Consider the following 18,755-nt stretch of genomic DNA (forward strand, 5'->3'; position numbering starts at 1 on the left):
ATTTAGTTAAAGAAATTGATATAGCATTATGTTACTGTTGCATTTTTTACAATCGAGAAAACTGCAGCTGGAGTAGAAAGCAGAAAGACCAAGTTAAATATTCTACCTATTCTGTTACTATTTGCTTTTTCACCAAGGTTGTCACCTGAGACAACATAACCACACCCTGTATGTTCCAATATGTCTCAATAGATTATCTACAATTTCAGTGACGAAACAGATGAAGCACAGAGAAGATACAGAATTCCTAAAAAATATGTTGACTTTGGCACCTAATTTCCAATTAAGGTGCCCAAAACAAATTGTTTTGCAGCCCTAGACTAGTCATAGTTTCCCTACAATAAAAATCTGTAAACTCCGCAGTGCTTTAAAACACTAACCTAGTGGTTTTTTTACTGCTGTGTTCCTTGACCTGTAACTGTTCTGTTATGTTTTTGTCTAGCAATTATCAGGATGTTCATGATCTCTTTGAACAATCATCCTGACTAGTCAGTTACTACATCTCATTACACAGAAGAACACCTGTACGTGCATGCATAGTTTAAGCAAAGGGGGATTCTCTGAATTGAAGTGTTGCATCTTTCTTATCCATTCTTAACATTTCGAAAAGCACCACAATGCAAATGACTATGCTAGGAATCTACTTCGAAATTTGGATTGCCTACAAAAAGTTCAAGAAGTAGTCTATATTTTTACTGAACTTTTTTTTTTAAGTGATCCAAGCTGAAAAAAATTTCTTTCAAGTTACAATAAACACAAAAGCAATCACCAGATACGTATGTCCACATAAAGGCCTGGACACAGAATTTCACCTGGAAAAATACTTTTACCAAAAGCAGTAACTAAAGACCTGCTATAATGGAAGTACACATGCAATTTTAATTGCACTGTTTTCTATCAATAAAAGCTTTTCACTTTGTTAACTGAAATGAATAGAAATTCATGCAAAAATGTTTATTAGTTTCAAGTTAAATCAGGGAGATCAAGAAAAAGGAATTAATACTAAAAAGTCATTTAACATAAGCACATTTAAGGTTACATAAATACAACCAAAGTTACTGATTTTGGAAAAGTAAAACAAAATAGCAAGTATGTGAGATTGCATCTTGATTCTGAACATTTGAAAGAAGAGAGAGAACATTAACAGATGTTAAAATAAAAGCTCTTGGCAATAAATTTAAACTTTGTTTGTATAATCACACACACACAAAAGGAAAGACTTTTGAAACTGATGTCCATGGCAGGCCTACTAAAAAGAAAAGCAGCAGCAGCACAGACCTTACCAAACCTACTCCACAGTAAGGTCTGTCAAAAGGCTTAAACTTTGCCTCCTCCAGGAGTTTTATCTGCTTAACGTACCTGATAAAAAAAATTCACAAATCCTGCACAAACACTCCCACTGTACTTCCATATTGCTAAGATTATTCTAAAAAATAGCTTGATTTAGACTCTTAACAGTATTACTCCTTCCAAACATCAGGTCCTACTCCCCTCTGCCCTTAATGGAGGATTAGCAGACTACCTCCTGCTTCAGTTTGGAAGGACTCCTTAGCATCCTCCAACAGGTCAACATCTGTCAACAGGATGGTTTTACACAAGAATACTGCCAGCCTAGTAAAAGGAGTCAGTGAACAATAAATACAAGTGATGCAGATTTCATTTCTTTTTTAATAACATTTAAGAAGTCAGCTTGAAAATAATTCTATTTTAAGTCTGAGGATAAGAATAAAGGAAACAGTGAGGAAAGTACTTATCACAACATTTAGAGTGGGAAATGTAATTTTTAAAAAATAAAATGAAGAAATAGAAGCTTCACTGAGAATATTTCACTGCATACCCTCAAGAGCAAAAATGCCTTTTCTGTCTTTGGCTGGTTTGTTCAAGTGTCTATTCTCATAGCAAACACTGAACTGGAAAAAGAAAAAAACTGATTCTGCAAGTAAAGTTTTCAGGCATAACTTACTAATTCACAAGCTCTGTACTGCATTTGACTTCTAAGTCTTATGTTATTTCCTGAGCACCTGAGTCCAAAGTAGAACTATGCCTTCATCTCAGCCTCTCTTCAGCTGAAACCTGAGATGCAAGACACTCTCAAATGGAGCCCCCTAGAACTGTTAGATTTCAACAGTCCCAAGAAAAAAAATAAAAACAGAAAGCATAAATAACAGCTTGAGTAAGGGCATCTGCGAGAATAAAACACTGGAGCAACCACATTCTCCCAAACAGAACATACAGGTATCAGTTCTTGGTATACAGTTCTTTAAAAGTAGAGTCTAACTCCTTGAGCCGACATGATGGACACTAACTGCTGGGACAAGAGACATAGTCCAAAGGAAACACAAACTCCCAGAAATATAGAAACTTCAGTCCTAAGAAAATCCTGGGACAATGAGGGAAGAGAGGCAGGAGCAAGCAGACACCTTTAAGAAGTGCCAACATAACACTCTTTTCCTGTCTGAAGTAAGAGCAATTCCATTTAAAACCAGACATATTTGCAGATGGTTCATTTGCTTGAATTGTCACAAGTCACTGAAGAATTAACTTGTAGAATTAGCATGCCTATAAAAAGAGAAGCACTGGGAAAACTGATGTTTCAGCTACAGACATTCCTGATGATCTCTGGAATGTGAGAAACAGGCTCCTAATTGCAAGCAGGACAGTGTGTCTAGCCTACTGTAAAAGAGGTATGAACCCTAGGCACTGACCAAAGAAGAGCTAAATGTACCTGACAGGTATCCAATGGAAAGTATTCGAAGAGATTCAAGACAGTACACACAGGAAAATTAAATTAGAAACTAGAAATCAAAGTATCTGTTTGACAGATAAGTATCATCTTACAGATCATGTCCCATATAAAGGTATGGGAAAATTGACTTGTTTAAAACCATGATTTCTTCACAAGGTCAGGAATCTTAACACCCTATTCTTGTTTTTAAAGCTCATGTTCTTCTAGAGTTTGATTCTTTAAAGCTTTGCCTCATAGCAGCAGTTTGTTACAATTTTGATTTTTAAAACCCTGTTTAAATTAGTTCACCAGACCTTCAGAAAACAAAGACTCAAGGAGAGAAATAAAATTTATTTCATTCAAGACAAGGCACCATCAGGAACCTGACAGGAACTGCCACTAATTTCTTGTATTGCTAGAAGCCAAAGATGAAGAGTGAACTATATTATCTTCAAAAGTCTCAGAAGATTACTCCAGTAAACCTTAATCTTAGCTTACTAGTATAAGCAGGTGTCTTACCCAAAAGAGATTCAGATGCTTAAAAGAGCTTGCAGGAAAATTACATATGTAAATTGAGGAAGTCATATAGATGCTGTCTGTGTCCGGTGGAGCAATGAATATTCTTTTTCCTGGATTCTATGATTTGATTGCTGAAGCTTATGGTTCACCATTCATCTAGAAAATTTAACCAGTCAGATACTGGCAAATCAGTGGGAAATTAGTGGGAAAACGAAAATTTCATGAGAGATACCTAACCAGTCATTAGCACATAAGCCTTGCAAAGCAATACAGAGTTATTAAATAAATTCGGATTTGCTCGGACTGATCTAAGGAAAAGAATCTTTGAATCGCTGTTTATCTAAGTGCACATCAGCCACAGAAGCTGCACCTGGATTCCAAGCTGAGTCTGAAGTTTTATTTGGGAAGAACAGAGCTGCAAAAAAACACTATATAGAAAATCTTGTCTATTTTGCTAGTAAAAGTTCAAATAGGCTCTAGTGATACTTCATATATGAGCTTCCCTTCATAGTGAGAAGCTGCATGCTCTGCCAGCGAGAATGATCCATTAGACACTATGTGAGGGAAAGAAAGAAATGTCAGGGATGAGTCTAACCTGTAACACCACATTAAGAATTCCAAAAAGAAAAATGGGATGAGGAGAGGAGTTTCTTGTTCCTGTCTGACAAACAGAAAGACACTGGTACCAGAATCATGTTAGCCAGGCAAACCTCTTTGAATTAGACGAAAGGTGAGAATCAGTATCCTTACTGAACCATATGTGTCCAAAAACTTTACACAATGCCTGTCTAGTAAGAAGAAGCTGTGTGAAAACAAGTTATAGAGAAAGGTTGCAGGCCACAGACATCCAGACCACAGTCTCTCAACCGGGAGTCAAATGCCAATACTTTCTGCTTTAGCTTGGTATGCTTCTTGTTAGGTCCAAGTCACAGAGATTGATCTCAAGAATGGATCCAAAAAGTGGGTTCTCCAGTGGTTACAAAGCGTTTTCTTATCCAACATGGAAAACATTGGTTATTCAACAAGATTCAGTCACTCATTACTTCCATGTGCACCTAACAGGATATATGAAGGCAGGCATCTTAAGTAAGATACCACACACAAACTCAGAACCTCCAAAGTTTCCTTGGATATTCAAGCTGAGTCAATTTCAGTCTTAATTTAAAGAACAAAGGTATCTGGGATCTGTTTCCATGATAGTACATGCAGAATTGTGACTTTTGAGAAAGAGCAAATAAAAATGACTAAGAAAACTTCAATGCCAGCCTTAGAACTTGCGGGCAGCCATGCTATATGTTTACTCTAATCCTTTATGGTTCAGTCACTTTTTCCAGTGTCCTGTTGCATGTCAATGCTAATGTGGTTTCTAGGAGACATTTTCTGCATGCTAACAGTTTGCAATACCATTTTCCAAACTGGCCTTTGTGGCTTCCACTTTTCTCAGCCCCTTACACTTGCTCTAAGTACTGCAATATTTGTGAATACTGGGGCACTCCTTACTGAAAGAGTATCAGAATCCTACATTTGTACAATGCCACAGCCATGAAAATGTAATCGCTTGACATTTGCATTTACATCAAAATACCCTTTATCAGATAAGTAACAAAGAAAACAATAGGAAAAAAGAGAAAAGTACATTTACAACAGTTACTGAATTTAGATACAGTAACAGAAGTAATTTTTCTCTTCTCTGCTTCTCTTTAGACCACTTCTGTAAGATTTTTCAGTTTCATTTTACTAACAAGTTGTCAGGATACTTACACTTCCCCATGGCTAAGGTCCAATCCCTATGTGAAATACTCAGCCAAGATAAAGTTTTAAGTGAAGAGGACACACATGTACCTCATATCTGGATCATCATCCACCCACTCTGTTTGTGTGCTTCCATATTCAGATTAAGATCTTACTTTTTCCTACTTAAAAACATTTCCCTATGACTCAGATCAGGAGGTCAGGTCTAAACACATCTTTGGGAGATGTGCTGACCACTTCCACCTAGTGTTAGAAATGCTGATGCCTCTTGATCACGGTAAGGTGGAGCCATCTCCTGTCCGGATAATAAACAACCTCTTCGTAACTATAAAGTTACTTAACTACAACTAATTCTTAACCACTGAAGTAAATGTTCTTTCAGCCTGACGGAATGCAGTGAACTCTCACTATAAACATTTCCTGTATATGAAGTCTAGAGTAACACATCTCATTGACAGAGGAGCTATACTTGACCTGCACAACACCAGATAAACAACTACACTGGCATGGGGACTACAAGATAAGCCATACGCTTGGCTTCAGGTTATAAAAAACACAGAAAGGTAAAACCAACTAGGACTGCTAAACTGATATAGTTTGATTGCCTTTGGATAAAGTCCAAGTGCATTCCAATCTGCATCTGAGTTGCAGTTGGCAAACCCATCTGAACTGCTCTCCCTTTCTACAGTACCTTGAGGGGAAAAACATATCCCTTTTGGTTCTCGTGCTTAGTAGCTGGTAAACCCCTTAAGAGTACATGAACTGACACTGTGAATTTATACACGCACATAGACAAGATTAACGTGTGACTTGTTACTAACTCCTGGTGAGCGCTACATAAAAGAGTATTCAAACAACTTCAGTCTGTTAGTGAGGTAACAGTGAACAGCCTTCAAACTGGACTTGAATAATTTGATGACAGAGGATGTAATAAAGAGGAAGCTCCTCTCAGAGAGAAAGTCTACTAAGTCAGTGAGCTTCTCACTGGAGAAACATGAACTTTGGAGCCACCACAGAGATACTGTTATGAAAATTGCCGTGCTAAGAGGATATACAAGACAGTCACAGTAGCTAGAATTCCTAGATGCCAGTTGTGCATTGTGGAGACACTAGAAAGCAGAGGATTAAGTAGGTGTAAGACAACAAGAAGTATGTAGTCACATTAGACAAAAAGTAGTTTAAATTTTAACCAGTAGCACTGTTAAGTGGCTGAGGAATGTGTTCTCTCTCGCACTGCTTGGAGATTTTTTTCAAGTCTTTTTATGAGAACTATAGCTTACATAATACTGCAGTTCATGGTAAAATTAATAACAAGGAGAAAAAAAAGCAGGTCTGTGGGTTTGGGGGGGGTTTGTTTTGTTTTTAGCTGGGACCTAAATTTCATGTTTCACTGACTTAGATACAGTAAGAAATTTAATACACCCACAGCCTTAAACTATTGCATGTACATATACCTTCTGCAAATACAGAGACAGACCATCACTCAAGACGTCTTTGCAGTCATCTCCCCAACACAGCAGCATTACCAAGCTAATACAAGATGACACATTTAGCGGGACATGAAAAGGTCAATATACTTACAGGCAGGGAGCAGGAAAGGCAACGTGAAAGCTAAGGGAATGGTCTTTAAATGGTAACTCAAACTCCTAGAAAAACGGCAACATACTCAGTCTCAGAAATAAAATGGACCAAGTTATGGGACATTTTTCAGGCCTCATGAGAAAGGCTTAAAAACTTGAGAGACCTTGAGCTCCAGCTTACTAAGAGTTGGCAGCCTCAAACACATAAAACAAACAATACAAAAATCACTACACTTCTGTGCACAAGACAAAGAGTTTGAAATTTATGAACTAATAATTCTGTTTCTCATGGTAAAATCCACATTCCCCTTTCCTCCACTGTTTGTCAAACAGCTTTCCCACCCAGCTTTTTGGCAGCTAGACACATCACAAGAAACACTATTTTTATATACAAATTGCTCTATATTTCCCAAGAAATCATCTTTCCAGAGCAATGGAGCTAAAGGCTAAAATAAAAGACGCTGGTTCCAGGAAACTGACTCATAAATAGTAGTATCTTGATGAGTTCAATACAAATACATCAAGAATTTGTTCAACTACTGAATCTTAGACTAAAGAGGCAGAATGATAACAGGGTTCCCAATCTAAATTTTTCTGGTACAGTAAGTATGTGTTCCACTTCAGAAGGACTCCACGTCCGTGCAATGGTACACCACATTGGTGTCACTGCAAACTGGAAAACTAGCAAGCTAGACACTGTACCAATGGTTACCTTTCAATGACGAGTCTACAGAAACTTGCCATTCTTCTTTCTCTTCACTTCTAATTCCAGAAACTAGAAATGTCCTCTTTTAGATCACGTTCAGAATAATGACTGAAGGATAAAACCAGACTAATATTAAAAAAATTTTTAAAAAAGGGGGGGGACCTTTTTCACCTTCTTTTAACTAGTACAGTCTATTAGATATAATTCTTCATAAGAGTGCCATTGTACAAAAAGAAAAAGATTCTAAATTTACCATTTCCTCTCATTACTGCAACACAAGTATTTTCCTATGGTCTTCTCCCTTATGTCCAGCAGAGGGTAGTAAAGACACAGCTTTGTGAACTCCAAAAAAAGTTCATCCTCATTGCACATCAAGAAGTAGCATGTAACAGAAGATAAGATTGCCTTTTAATTAGAATTACACTACTCGTCATGCAAATCACCTTAAGAAGTTCGCTGCCATCAAAAACTTAAGTACACATTTTCTAACTAAATGCCCATTAACACAAGGTACTTTGCACAGAAATTTAAATAAGACGTCTCATGCGTTCATCTTCCCACAAAAGCCGAATTTCAATCTATAAGCTAAAAATTCCATGAAGACAGATAAAGAAATACAGGGCTACTTCATGAAAAAATGTAAACCATTCTGTCTGGGGTGTACTACTTTAAGGTTTCTATATCTGCGTAGAGAGCCATCTCAAATACCGACATCATCGGCAAAAATAAGAGTTGTATTTAACCACAGCTGGAAGTACAGGACTGGTTATCAGAACTTTATCCATGTTTCCAACGTGGGTAATACTTATTTTCATACACTGAGGAGTTTTAAATTGACAGCTAGAACACCACAGAACTATGTGAGAGTAATACCAGGTGGGCAGAAACACAAGGAGAATTTGGCACGTTGGCACACACTGAAAACTACCGCCCAGACTTTAGTGCCCTTCTTTAATGCCTCTTCCACAACGTATGGGAAGAATCTGACAACTAAGAATGTGCTCCACAGAACCTAGCATGCTAGTGAGGCAGCTGTTAAGGGAGAAAGGAGGAAATTCCACTGACAGCAGTATGTTTAAATCCCAACAATCTCCAGGCTTCACAGAAGCACTTCTTTCTACTTGGGAATGCAGCATGCCCTTTCAAAAGGGCATAGTCCTTTCTTTCAAACACAATTAGAAGGGAAGATTGTGCTCATTTCCCCTTCTTTGTGCAATGCCTGTTCTTGAACACTCCCCCATTTCCTTCCCTTACAGCCTCCAAGACCAAAGTTTCAATAAGTGAGCTATAGAGGTGAAGAGCAGCTCATCTGGTCCCTTTGGTTGAGGTCTTTCACTCTGTTTCAGCGTGAATGACAGATAATGCCCCTGCCTGATTTGAGCTCCAGAAAGTTAAGAGAGGAAGAGGAATGACAAATTTATATATCAAAGAAAGGTTGCAACTAGATTTCAAACTCTGTTAATATTATACTGTTCCTCCATATATAATACTTTTCAGAGAGATTATGGGTGAGAGAGCAACTTAAAAAAGATTTTATTAACCTGAATTTTGAACTTCAGAGTCCCTGCAGCCTTTCATGACCACAGAAAAGGCAGAACAAATTTTGCTCCACAAACGGCGATGCAGAGTACTGGTACCCTGTAAGATGTAGATGATGCTGTTGTCGCAAACTCTGGAGTTTGAGTCCACTATCCAGTATGAAGTCTACAGTAATCAATGCTGCCTACAGTAATCAATGTTGAAAGCTTAAAATATCTAGTGCTTTTGCTTCTTAAAGAATAAAGGTATTTTCAGAGATGCTCATTAGTTAATCTCTCCTTGACTTCAACTATGGAATGGGTAAGTTACTGTTGTAGACCCTTTCAGACATACACACATGCAATTACTTTTGAGATAGTAAAGTGAGATGCAAGCTGACTAAAGCATATGCATTGCCGTCTAACTTAGACTTTTTTTTTTATTCACAGGGATCTCTGCTAATTTGCTTAAGCTTTCAAATGCAATAGGTTTCATCGCATACTTCCCTTAATCACTGCTCAATTAGCTATACTTACAAAAAGTACCACAAGACTGATTTTTCTGTAGTCTGAACATCTCACATACATTTTCTCACAACTTTATTAAAAGATTCAATAAGTTAAAAGAATTTAATAAAAATTAAGCAGCAATGAAAATATCTTAGCTGATTGTGGTTAATAGATAGCATTCCCTGACAAAAATCATCTCCATGGCATAGCAGTTACACATTTTCTAGGAACTAAAAGCTTCATTTTCAAATATACAGATAGTGAGTACACCCAATTACAATATTTAGAAAGACAAATTTCCTCCTCCTTTCAGCTCATGATTCCTATGTCAATATCTTAAAAGCCATAAAGCCACAAAAAAAGCCCTTTTTCAAGCTCTTGGAAGCAAAAATCTTTGTTTTTAAAAGGTCTATTGGAACTTCACAGTACGCAGCACTTTCCAACTGAAGGTAATTCTGCCTAGGCCAATATGTGCAGCTCACAATACCTGACAATAGATTTCCTGTAGATCTCTTTGAGGGCACAAAAGTCTACCTTGTTGCTCAATAAGTCAGTGTTTTTAGTTGATGAGCTTTGTTCTTCCCTGAAGGAATTTTCTTTTGTACTTCGTCTTTAATGCAGCACTCTACCTACCTAGCAATCAATGCTTTAAACACTTCTTTTGCCTTTAGGGGAAAAATAACAGAGAACAAGCATGGCTGAAAACTGTATGTCACTTATTCCTTTAAGGGGTCCCAATATCCCGCAAGTGCCAATTCTTTAGAATTCAGTGTAGAAAATACTTAAAGATGCCTTTGGTGGAAAACTTACATCAGGATAAAGAATCATCTGGTCACCATGCTTTTCTGCAGTGACAAATGTTCTACCAGGAAAGTCTTCGTCCAGACCATACATACAGATAACATAGTAAAACAAAGCCTATCACTGAACAAACAGAACGTTGAAATTTAGGAGAGAACTAGCAGTTTAATAAAAGGACACATTTACAAGATATTAAAGACTTGAGACTTCTCAGCAATGGGTGTCACTCAACAGACAGGCAAACTAAAACTATCTGTGGCATTTAAGTCTAGATAGGAAGAGGCTGCCATAACACCACTGTGATCTTCCAGTATGCTATTCTTTCTACCTAGCACAACATCTGGTGACTTTCTCAGCTCCAGTAGATTCTCCATTGCAAAATCACTAATTCTCAAAATCTGTTCTTAAGCAAAAAAGATAAGAAGATAGACAAATTAAGAGGTTAGGGAAAATGTACACAGTTCCTAAAGTAAAGTTAGCCTTGTTTTCATGCTTACATAAACCTTTTCCCATCTGCTGTTCAAACACCAGTCTCAAGTCAGGCACACAGTGTAAGTGGCATTCATCCGTTCAGCCTCTTCTGCGAAACAGATGTTCAACATTTTGTTAATCCAGTATACAGAATTCACAGCCTAAGTGGGACGTTCCATCCCTCAAAAATGAAATTGCTCAGAGTGTCAGTGCTTGTTGAGACTAATAGCAACAATCAAAAAAACTTACTTCAAGTTCTTTTTTAAGCCGCTCCTCTCGTTCAGCACTATATTCAAGCTCATTGGCCTGGCGCCTCAGCAGCTCAGTGCAATCATTGTGTTCCACCTCCATATCTTTCATTTTCTTGCGCATATTTTGCAATGTGTTATTCTGCTCCTAAAAATAATAAAGCATTAGAAGATGCTTCTACTAAGATAAAGAATTATAGTAAAAAGTTCAAAAGAGGAAAATTTTGTGAATGGAGACTGCATCAGAACAGGTTATTAAAATCCAATGTGTTAGCACATGTCAACAGAACAATTTACTCAACAGCAGACATGCTCTTCATTCACCACCAGGTAAAATGTGTTGGTTCAAAAATCACTATGAACATGACCTTCTTCGGTAATACTAATCAGAGCCAATTCCCCACAGGAAATCTTACCCTCTAAAGAGTACAAGGCTGCTCTTCCAATCTCTTCTCTCTCCCAGCTCAACAGGAATGATGGAGGGGTAAACAGTTAAGTGCATTTGACGAAATGATAACATAGGGACAGTTGCTCTATTTTGTTCTGGTTTTAATTGTTAGAACTTGAAATTGAATCTGACATTTTTAGAAATAGTTACTCCCATAGACTAAATAATGTCCATTTCTGCTCTTCTGAGAAAGACTTTCTTCCATCTAGAAACTTAATTACTTTAAAAATATCTGCATGAACTCTGAAGTTCTCAGTAGAATAAAATAATCAAGCTGCTCCCCACTTCAATTTCTGCATTCAGAAGTCGAACCAAGCTACAGGCTGGGATAATTACTAACGCTACAGGACTCAGCAGCTCTGTGGAGTCACTGCTACAAAAATCCACATTCACACCACACCAGGCTCGGAGGAAAGTAGCCAAATAATGAACCCCCAGTAGTCTGGTGTATACTTAAGCTGGAGATCCCAGAAGTTTCAAAAAGAAAAGCTTTGGTCTAGTGGACAGGAATAAGCTTTTCTGTAACTAGCATCAGAAACAAGCTATAAATCCAGTGATTTAGTTGGAGGACCTTTAGAGACCCAATTTGTTAAAATTACTTTCTGTGTAAAATACAGAAAGATTACAATAAGTCCTCTTGTTCATTTACTCCTTTTCAATATCATGGCAAGAGACATTTTATGAAAATAAACCAGCTGGTCTGCAATTCTGCTATTATTTTTACATCACATAATCTTATTCCTAGAAATTACTAATCATAAGGCATCTGCAGAGCAGGGAGGAGGAGAAGAAAATGAATTATTCATATAGAATGATTCTTCAGAAGACTGAAGTCTGACAGAACCACATTTCTACATTAAGATCAAAGAAATACTAGTCTTTTCCAAAGTTTGGAAAACAAATTTTAGAAGTTCCTCCAGATTTAAGGTAGAAAGTTTTGGCCACTCAGACATTACACTAAGGGAATTACAACTCTTCTACAGTGCTAAGCGTTACCAATTAGTAACTGAAAAATTAAGTTTATTTTCTCTTTTCTTTCATGCACAGGCGCTATCGCTTGATTTTTTTGCATCCTCTGAAAAGATAACAAGGAGCATGTATGTGAAACAAATGTGAAGAAAAAAATGGGAACCTCAGTAAATCAATGTATTGCAAAAATAGTATACCTGGATATGGATCAAATTTAAGCTAATTCTCTAACTTTGCCTGTAATATAAAGCCAATGCACAGGTTTCTTCCCATCAGCATGCTAAAAAAAATTTTTAACCATTTTTATATAAATACACAATTACTCCCACTCTCTCCACACTGGAAAGATACAGAGATTTTATCTCCTCAGGTGTATCTTCCAGGTATTAACAAAAGTGAGCTGGGAACAGGGCACATGAAATAAGTAATACATACTTTGCTGGAAAATACTACATCAAGGCTTAAACACATTTTATACTGGAATAGTAGTTAACATTAATCAGACTAAAATTGACATGAATACATCAAGCTTGTTACACAAGTCAATATGAGTTGTAGGATGGATTTCAGAATCTTAAAGAAGCCTCCAAACTTTTCAGACTTGGTATGAAACTGGGCAGGACTATCCCAGCAGTCACCTGGACTTAGAAAGTTCAAAGAGAAACCTACTTCACCATGTAAAAAAAAAATATATATATATACATGTATACCTGCATGTCATATACACGCTTACTCTCTATATATATATCTGCTTATGAAAAACATGGCTGATTTTTTTTAAAAAGTGTGTATAAACAACACGATTTCACAAGTAGTCTAAAGAAAAATGGAGTGCTTCTGTGAAGGAATATTATATTCTGACTAACCACAAGGTGATGCTATTGCACTTACTATTGAACTCTACATCTTTTATTATGAAGTGGATGGCATGCTAAGCATACCCAAGAGAGCACACTGCAAACCTGTTAGAAAGCAGAGAGGATTACTTTCTCTCCTTATCTTAGAGACACATTTCAACAGGTTAAGCTGACTTCATTTCCACGCCTACCTCAGCATTTTCATAGCCAAGTTCAGAACTACAGTTCATGAAGTGCAGCTTTTCCAATGAGGATTTGCATACACACTTAGAATCTCATTTCTATGTACATATTAAGGCCAAAATTGAATTCACTTTATCTAGCTTTCATTTCACAACTCAAAATAACTATAAAAGTATTTAAAACAGGTGTGTAAATACACAATGCAGAAGACTGGAACACATTTGAAGTCATAATTTATAAACCCAGATTCTTCTGATATTTATTCCAAGATTAAATCAATTAAGCTTTCAAGCAACAACTAAGGCAGTCAAGTCCATATTTAACATTTATGTATTTTTTTTTAATTTGCTGGAATTTCATAACTATAGATAAAACCTATAACTAGGGTGATGGGCAGGGAAACAGCTACAAAAGCAAAGTGGGAAAACGGAACGTTTTTACTACTGAAAGCAGGTTAGGAGTTGACACCTAGTAGTGAATCATGTTTCCCTTAAGAGTTGACAAATTTCTAGCTTTAATTTACCAACCAAACACCTGCCTCTGCAAATCACCTTTACTTCTGAATATGCATCCATTGACAGAGAACACGATGTCCCAAGTAATCCACTGCTCCTTCAATCTGAGGCCAAACATGACTTGAGAGAGTGTAACTCTCCAACATTGCTTTTTTTATACAGTATTAAACTCACTGAATGTGGCTTCTACAAAACACTGTATAGAACAGAAGATGAGTCCATTCCAAAGCCTCCTCAACCTAACTCAGCATACTGTTAGCCAAAACTCAGACCCAAAGCTGCACTCTTAGCCTACTTTACCTGGCAACTTAAAAAAAATAGCTTTCTTCATAGCCTATACCTAACCCTACTTTTTTAAGCATCGACTTTGAATGAAAACTGCATCATGTTTCTGTAGGTTTGAGGACCTTAGAGGGTCACCTGTCCATCAACTCATATGTTTTTCTCTGAAGCCTTCTCCTTCCCTGGCTTTCTCTTTTTTTTTTTTTTTTTTTTTTGTTTTGTTTTTTGTTTAACTATTCCTTTATACTTCTCCTATCTGTTCCTTCAAAGCACTGTTCAATGTATCCACAAAATTACTGGGGAGAGGAGGGAACTTACTTTTTGTCCTTTCAGAGAAGATCCAGTTCAGTGGGATCCTTCTCCACCATCAGGGCTACTGGTCATTAAGGTAACAACAGAGTGCAACTCCTTTTGCAGCCCATGCATAGAAACACTACGTATCCACACACTACCTGATTTCTACTTCAGGTCTCATTACTGCACCTCTCTTTCCAGCTCTTGCCTTCAAACAAACAGCTGAAGAGTCAGTACACAAGTACTTTTGGAATACATGTAATTAAGGGATTCTCTCTACCCTGTTTTTTTAGGAGCTGCTCTGACAAGTGCCATATAGCATCTGACCAACAGCACCATGATGTAGTACAACAGGTAGGTTGGCTATCAAACTGCCAGGTAAGCACTGTTTTGTGTCATTTGGGAAGACTGCTTGGCACTGTCTCAGCCTGTCCCAGGCTTCGAGTTGACCAGACAGTAAGAAAGTAGGGCTAATTTTCTACTGCTTAACCAATGCCCAGACCAACTGAGACAAGTCTGCCACATCTGAAGGGGAGCTATAAAAGAAGAAAATAGCAATATTAAAAAAGTCTTGCTGAATAGAAGAGAGTCAATCTCTTACTAGCACTCTGTTCTCTGCATACATCATGCATATGACTAAAAGGCTATCAGCCTTAACAGAGCCTCTGCACTACACTTCTCTAAAAGCATAAAGGATAACTATAGCTGAATACATTCTTGATTCTCCTCAGATGGTATTATTACATTGCTAAGATATAAGGTAATTCAGTTGTCAATTAAAAAGTTTAAAATTATTAAATTATAGTTGTGTAATTGTCTGTGCCCTGTGGAGCTGGTAAAAATTGGGTATGTTAACTCAGCACTTCCACACCATAATATTACTAGATTTCTTTGAAACATAATTCAGTTTTGAATAGCTTGACTGTATAAAAAAGTGTAAAAAGAATTTTGTATTTTTATTATTTTTTACACATTTAACACCTAAGGGATTTATGCATACCAGTGCAACTCAACTTTGAAAATTACTTATATCATGAAATACAATTAAATTAGTTATCTGAAGAATAAAAACCCTCAGTCTGAAACAGATAATAAGGCCATCTCTTAGTATTAGATGATTTTTCCCTAACCAAACGGCAACATTTCCAACAATGGTCATTCTTCATACGTGGCATGGAGCAAATAATGTACAATGCACAGCTGGAAGTGCCATCACCACTGTTTGAGTTCCCTCACAGTGTGTAGTGTCTGTATTATATAAATGATTTTCGTGTTTACAGGCTATTAGATGTCAGACTGGGGGAGATAAGAGGCAAATGGAGTCAGAAGCTAGGTGTTGGGTGCCCCCAATTTTACTAACGCAGCTTTGCACAACAGTGCAAATGGGCCTCACTACCACTGTGCACTAGTAACTTGGTTTAGGTGTTTACCATGAAAATCAGCCACAACATATTCCATCAAAGCAAGAAATACTGTGAAACAGTAAGTGTAACTTTATAAAGCTATATTCTTCAGAAGTATTCTGCAGTGTTTAGGTATTTGGGTTTTTTTTTTCCCTAAACCAGAACAACCCCAACCCACCACACACTTTGCACCAGAAAAATTCCAGCCATCACCTCATGCAACTTTTCAACTATTAAAATATCATACCTGCAAAACACTTTCTAGTTTGGTTCTTTCCTTAAGAAGCAATTCATATTCACTGTTGCAAGTTCTGCGGATATCATCCTTCTCACTTGCAAGCCTTTGCTGTTGTTCTTTCCACTTCTGCTGAGCAATATGAAACATTTTCTCACTCTCTGCCACTTTCTGCTGAAGTTTTTCATTCAATACTGTTTATAGAAAAAGAGGAAGAAGACATGTAGCACTGCAAAGCATGTTTGGAAAAAAAAGGTGTAATGATTGTCAATTTTTCTGTGTATTGTGATATCTTGTGGAACATTGCAACATTAACACTCCCACCACCAGAGAGCACGACCTTCACTACAAAGAAACAATCAAATTTTGTGGTCCTATAGCACCTTTCACACAAGGACAGAGGAATGCTTTAGAGATTTTTATAAATTAAAACTCTTCTCCTCTGGGAAAAGAATAAAAACTTGAGGTAACTCTTTCATGTGAGGTCTCTATAGCATGGAGGACTTAATTTCAGATTTCTACATTTGGCCAGCTTATTGGCCAATGTTTATCTGATGTAGGTATTAGTCTGTATCAATTAATTTTGAGCTCAGTTTAAGTGACAGTAAAGATAGGCACCTGCCCCATGAAAGGGACCATAGGAAAACCTAAGGCAGGTTGGGCTAGTGAGCAAAGACTTAACTTTTCCAAGGAAATTTACTGCTGCTCAAGAGATTTAAATCTTCAGCACACTAAATGCCTTGAGATAGGGGAACACTGCATATACTCTTCTGTGAAAGCTTAAATGCTGCAGAAAGCTTCAGTACCTATGCCTAGTTATTTAAGCAGTTTGACCAGCAACTTTGCTTTATTTTACAAACTGGCTTTCAGATGAAAGTACTTTATATCGGCTTTCATTTTGCTGAGTACAACTACCTACATTGGCATTTAAGTGATCACCACTTTCTAACAGATTTTTATTTCAAATTCATCCCAGTTTTCTGAAGTTTCTTCCCTGTTGGAGAAGGATAAAATGAACAGAAGAGGCACATTAAGATGACATAAATCAGTGGACACAATGATGGGAAAGGACTGTCAGACAGCAGAAAGTTAAGCCTCAGTGAGAACAGCAGAAAAACAATTTGGAGGAAATACTGAAGAGGCCAAGCTATAAATAAGGCCTTCTGACTAAGGAGCAAGTCAGGGTCACATCAAAGCACCAAATGAGGTGAGGAAGGCTCCAAGTGATATGGGAAAACAAGCAGTAAGTTATAAACTGCAAAATAATTGAGAAGCAACACCATGGTTATTTGACTTCTTTGACACCTGTCACAGGAAAAAAAAAAAAAAGTTTGAGAAATTTCAACCAATGTAACAGTTAACAGACTTCTAATTCCTGATTCTGGTATTGAAAGAAACTAACACACACAGACAGACATACACATTTAGGGAAACATCCCACTGCAAAACCTATCCTACCCCTTTTTCGTTCTCCAGTCCCATTACCACATAGTAGCCCAGTCCCTTCAGGAAGGTGACAGGCAGCACAGCAGACTGGGCTCACTGTGCTGTGGGTCCTCCATCAGCAACAGTCCTTCCGAGTCCTGCCTCCTGGTGCCTGCATGGGCAGTCACTACTTCAGCCCGGCCCCAGCTCCTGCTCAGACTGCTGCTCTGCTCCTGTCTCTCCTGCTGTTTCTCTTCTTCTTTTTCTCTTCCTCTTGGCATTTACCACCCTTTCTGAAACACATTTTGGCAGAGGCACCAGGCACTCTCCGGTGGGTGGTTTGGTGCGCAGCACTGGGTGGGTTTGCCCGCTGCGGAGCTGGCCGGGACCAGCTCTGGGCAGGCCCAGACCTCTTTGCTCCCACACAGGTGGCCCCACAGACTCACACCTGCCAATGACACCTACCAGCTGGGCCCAATACAGCAGCCAATGAGTTTTCTGAATAATAAGGCGAATCACAAAATGAAAATTAAAGTATTTTAAAATACACACACACACTGTTCCTAAATCGGCGAGCAAACTAGCAGTAAAGTGAGCATACACAGAACGAAACATAGCTTTCCTCTAAGTGAGAAACTAGCAGATCAAGTCTTCAGCTTGCAATCACAGGAGAATTTCCAAAGGGAAAAAAAAATGCCTTCTTCCAGTTTGCAATCCAAAAAAAAAAACCCCAAAAAAACCAAAAATCTTATGTGTTCTCCAAATGAGTGAAAAGTTCAGCTTTCTAATTATCTTAAAAAACACCTGGTACTTTAAGTATTTGTAAGTTTCCAAGTCTCCTTTCATTCTTCAACGGATAAAATCTCCACAAGGAGCACTCTTCATGGAACATTAATGGTTCAGCACACTCACAAATACATCTCCTACACTAGACTAAAAAAGTACCATACTTAAGTAATTAAAAATGCACCTCACTTACTTGTAAGAATGAGAAATCTCTCTCTGTTGAGGAAGAACAAGGAAATCTGAGTTTCTGAATACAAAACTAGTAGGGAAAAAAATGTCTAGGTAAAAACCTTCCCTTCCACATACTACTGTCATAACATACATGTTCCCTTACCTAAAAAAGGAGAAACAAGGATGATAAGAAGAAAAGCAACCAGACATGAGCAATGACAACAATTGAAACCTTTGAAAAGATGAAAGAAAGCAGCAGCATGATGAGAACCTCTGGAAAAAACTTCTTGGAAATAGTGCAAACAAATGAACAGGAATGGACTTTTTCTTTTTTTCCCTGAAATGGAAAAGAAGAACT

The 18,755-nt window shown here is 37.6% G+C and overlaps 1 protein-coding gene across 6 annotated transcripts in view; it reads right to left on the reverse strand.

Moving 5' to 3' along the window:
* Nucleotides 1-18,755, reverse strand: part of CCDC171 (coiled-coil domain containing 171) — a 153,273-nt gene that overhangs the window by 123,210 nt on the left and 11,308 nt on the right. For all 6 annotated transcript variants that reach the window (XM_030004382.1, XM_030004383.1, XM_030004378.2 and 3 more), the window contains exons 5-6: nucleotides 16,028-16,209; nucleotides 10,831-10,977 (exon numbers count right to left, since the gene is read on the reverse strand). In XM_030004382.1, coding sequence (XP_029860242.1) covers nucleotides 10,831-10,977; nucleotides 16,028-16,209 — 329 coding nt within the window. The remainder of the gene's footprint in view (nucleotides 1-10,830; nucleotides 10,978-16,027; nucleotides 16,210-18,755) is intronic.

Source organism: Aquila chrysaetos, chromosome Z (genome assembly GCF_900496995.4).
Source record: "Aquila chrysaetos chrysaetos chromosome Z, bAquChr1.4, whole genome shotgun sequence".
NCBI classification, from domain to species: Eukaryota; Metazoa; Chordata; class Aves; order Accipitriformes; family Accipitridae; genus Aquila; species Aquila chrysaetos.